At 72.7% G+C, this 4414-nt stretch overlaps 1 protein-coding gene across 1 annotated transcript in view; it reads right to left on the minus strand.

The window, feature by feature from the left end:
- Positions 1-4397: 4397 nt before the first annotated feature.
- Positions 4398-4414, minus strand: part of SEC63 (SEC63 protein translocation regulator) — a gene marked incomplete at its 5' end in the record, with an annotated part of 64790 nt that continues 64773 nt past the window's right edge. The window contains one exon of the mRNA XM_078879937.1: positions 4398-4406. Within this exon, the coding sequence (XP_078736063.1) occupies positions 4398-4406 (9 nt within the window). The remainder of the gene's footprint in view (positions 4407-4414) is intronic.

Here is a 4414-nt window from a genome sequence, read left to right on the forward strand (position 1 = left end):
ACCACCCCTCACCACCTCACCTCACCACCCCTCACCACCCCTCACCCCCCTCACCCCTCACCACCCCCCCCCCTCACCACCCCTCACCACCTCACCTCACCACCCCTCACCACCTCACCCCTCACCACCCCCCCCCCCCACCACCCCTCACCACCTCACCCCCCTCACCCCCCTCACCCCTCACCACCCCTCACCACACCTCACCACCTCACCTCACCACCCCTCACCCCCCTCACCCCCCTCACCCCCCTCACCCCTTACCACCCCTCACCCCCCCCCCCTCACCACCCCTCACCACCTCACCTCACCACCCCTCACCCCCCTCACCCCTCACTACCCCCCCCCCTCACCACCACCTCACCCCCCTCACCCCCCTCACCCCTCACCACCCCTCACCACCCCTCACCCCTCTCACCCCCCTCACCCCTCACCACCCCTCACCCCCCTCACCCCTCACCACCCCTCATCCCCCCCCCTCACCACCCCTCACCCCCCTCACCCCTCACCACCCCTCACCACCCCCCCACCCCCCCTCACCACCTCACCTCACCCCCCCTCACCACCTCACTTCACCCCCCCTCACCCCCCCCCCTCACCACCCCTCACCACCCCTCACCCCCCCCCCTCACCACCCCTCACCACCCCTCACCACCTCACCTCACCCCCCCTCACCCCCCCCCTCACCACCCCTCACCACCCCTCACCACAACCCCCCCTCACCACCTCACCTCACCACCCCTCACCTCCCCCCTCACCACCCCTCACCACCCCTCACCACAACCCCCGCCCCCCAACCTCACCTCACCACCCCTCACCACCCCCTCTCACCACCCCTCACCACCACCCCTCACCACCCCTCACCACCACCCCTCACCACCCCTCACCACCACCCCTCACCACCCCTCACCACCCCCCCTCACCACCCCTCACCACCCCCCCTCACCACCCCTCACCACCCCCCCTCACCACCCCTCACCACCCCCCCCTCACCACCCCTCACCACCACCCCCCCTCACCACCCCTCACCACCCCCCTCACCACCCCTCACCACCCCCCCTCACCACCCCTCACCACCCCCCCTCGCCACCCCTCACCTCACCACCCCTCACCCCCCCCCCTCACCACCCCTCACCACCCCTCACCACCACCCCCCCTCACCACCTCACCTCACCACCCCTCACCCCCCCCCTCACCACCCCTCACCACCCCTCACCACCACCCCCCCTCACCACCTCACCTCACCCCCCCCTCACCCCCCTCCCTCACCACCCCTCACCACCTCACCTCACCCTCCCTCACCCCCCCCCTCACCACCCCTCACCACCTCACCTCACCACCCCTCACCCCCCCCCCTCACCACCCCTCACCACCCCCCCTCACCACCCCTCACCACCCCCCCTCACCACCCCTCACCACCACCCCTCACCACCCCTCACCCCCTCACCTCACCACCCCTCACCCCCCCCCTCACCCCTCACCCCTCCCTCACCACCCCTCACCACCCCTCAACCCCCCCCCCCCCTCACCACCCCCTCACCACCCCTCACCACCACCCCCCCTCACCACCTCACCTCACCCCCCCCCTCACCCCCCCCCTCACCACCCCTCACCCCCCTCACCCCTCACCACCCCTCACCACCCCCTCACCACCCCCTCCACCCCCCCCTCACCACCCCTCACCACCACCCCCCCTCACCACCCCTCACCACCCCCCCTCACCACCCCTCACCACCCCCCCTCACCACCCCTCACCACCCCCCCTCGCCACCCCTCACCTCACCACCCCTCACCACCCCCCCTCACCACCCCCTCACCACCCCTCACCACCACCCCCCCTCACCACCTGACCTCACCACCCCTCACCCCCCCCCCTCACCACCCCTCACCACCCCTCACCACCACCCCCCCCTCACCACCTCACCTCACCCCCCCTCACCCCCCTCCCTCACCACCCCTCACCACCTCACCTCACCCCCCCTCACCCCCCCCCTCACCACCCCTCACCACCTCACCTCACCACCCCTCACCCCCCCCCTCACCACCCCTCACCACCCCCCCTCACCACCCCTCACCACCCCCCCTCACCACCCCTCACCACCACCCCTCACCACCCCTCACCCCCTCACCTCACCACCCCTCACCCCCCCCCTCACCCCTCCCTCACCACCCCTCACCACCCCTCATCCCCCCCCCCCTCACCACCCCTCACCACCCCTCACCACCACCCCCCCCTCACCACCTCACCTCACCCCCCCTCACCCCCCCCTCACCACCCCTCACCCCCCCTCACCCCTCACCACCCCTCACCCCCCCCCTCACCCCTCACCCCTCCCTCACCACCCCTCAACACTCCCCCTCACCACCCCTCACCCCCCCCCCTCACCCCTCACCCCCTCCCTCACCACCCCTCAACACTCCCCCTCACCACCCCTCACCACCCCCCCTCACCACCCCTCACCTCACCACCCCCTCACCCCCCCCCCCTCACCACCCCTCACCACCCCTCACCACCACCCCCCCTCACCACCTCACCTCACCACCCCTCACCCCCCCCCCTCACCACCCCTCACCCCCCCCTCACCACCCCTCACCACCCCTCACCACCACCCCCCCTCACCACCTCACCTCACCCCCCTCACCCCCCCCCCTCACCACCCCTCACCACCCCTCACCACCACCCCCCATCACCACCTCACCTCACCCCCCCTCACCCCCCCCCCCTCACCACCCCTCACCACCCCTCACCACCACCCTCCCTCACCACCTCACCTCACTCCCCCTCACCCCCCCCCCCTCACCACCCCTCACCACCCCCCCTCACCACCTCACCTCACCACCCCTCACCACCCCCCCTCACCACCCCTCACCACCCCCCCTCACCACCCCTCACCTCACCACCCCTCACCCCCCCCCCCCCTCACCACCCCTCACCACCCCCCCTCACCACCCCTCACCACCCCTCACCACCCCCCCTCACCACCCCTCACCACCACCCCTCACCACCCCCTCACCACCTCACCACCCCTCACCACCCCCCCCCCCTCACCACCCCTCACCACCCTCACCACCCCTCACCCCCTCACCTCACCACCCCTCACCCCCCCCCCTCACCCCTCACCCCTCCCTCACCACCCTCACCACCCCTCACCCCTTCCCTCACCACCCCTCACCCCCCCCCCTCACAACCCCTCACCACCCCTCACCACCACCCCCCCTCACCACCTCACCTCACCCCCCCTTACCCCCCCCTCACCACCCCTCACCCCTCACCACCCCTCACCACCTCACCTCACCACCCCTCACCACCCCCCCCCCTCACCACCCCTCACCACCCTCACCACCCCTCACCCCCTCACCTCACCACCCCTCACCCCCCCCCTCACCCCTCCCTCACCACCCTCACCACCCCTCACCCCCCCCCTCACCACCCCTCACCCCCCCCCCTCACCACCCCTCACCACCCCTCACCACCACCCCCCCTCACCACCTCACCTCACCCCCCCCTTACCCCCCCCTCACCACCCCTCACCCCTCACCACCCCTCACCCCCCCCCCTCACCACCCCTCACCCCCCTCACCCCTCACCACCCCCCCCCCCTCACCACCCCTCACCACCTCACCTCACCACCCCTCACCACCTCACCTCACCCCCCTCACCCCCCCCCCCCTCACCACCCCTTACCCCCCCTCACCCCCCTCACCCCTCACCACCCCTCACCACCCCCTCACCCCCCCCCTCACCACCCTCACCACCTCACCTCACCACCCCTCACCCCACCCCCTCACCCCTCACCCCTCCCTCACCACCCCTCACCACCCCTCACCCCCCCCCCCCCTCACCACCCCTCACCACCACCCCCCCCTCACCACCTCACCTCATCCCCCCTCACCCCCCCCCCTCACCACCCCTCACCACCCCTCACCACCCCCCCTCACGACCCCTCACCACCCCCCCTCACCACCCCCCCCCCCTCACCACCCCTCACCACCCCCCCTCACCACCCCTCACCACCCCCCCTCACCACCCCTCACCTCACCACCCCTCACCACCTCACCTCACCACCCCTCACCACCCCCCCTCACCACCCCTCACCACCCCCCCTCACCACCCCTCACCTCACCACCCCTCACCCCCCCCCTCACCACCCCTCACCACCCCCCTCACCACCCCTCACCACCCCCCTCACCACCCCTCACCTCACCACCCCTCACCCCCCCCCTCACCACCCCTCACCACCACCCCCTCACCGCCCCTCACCCCCCTCACCCCTCACCACCCCCCCCCTCACCACCCCTCACCACCTCACCTCACCACCCCTCACCACCTCACCTCACCCCCCTCACCCCCCCCCCTCACCACCCCTCACCCCCCTCACCCCCCTCACCCCCCTCACCCCTCACCACCCCTCACCAC

The sequence above is a fragment of the Lampetra fluviatilis genome, chromosome 55, assembly GCF_964198595.1.
Source record: "Lampetra fluviatilis chromosome 55, kcLamFluv1.1, whole genome shotgun sequence".
In the NCBI taxonomy this organism is placed as follows: domain Eukaryota; kingdom Metazoa; phylum Chordata; class Hyperoartia; order Petromyzontiformes; family Petromyzontidae; genus Lampetra; species Lampetra fluviatilis.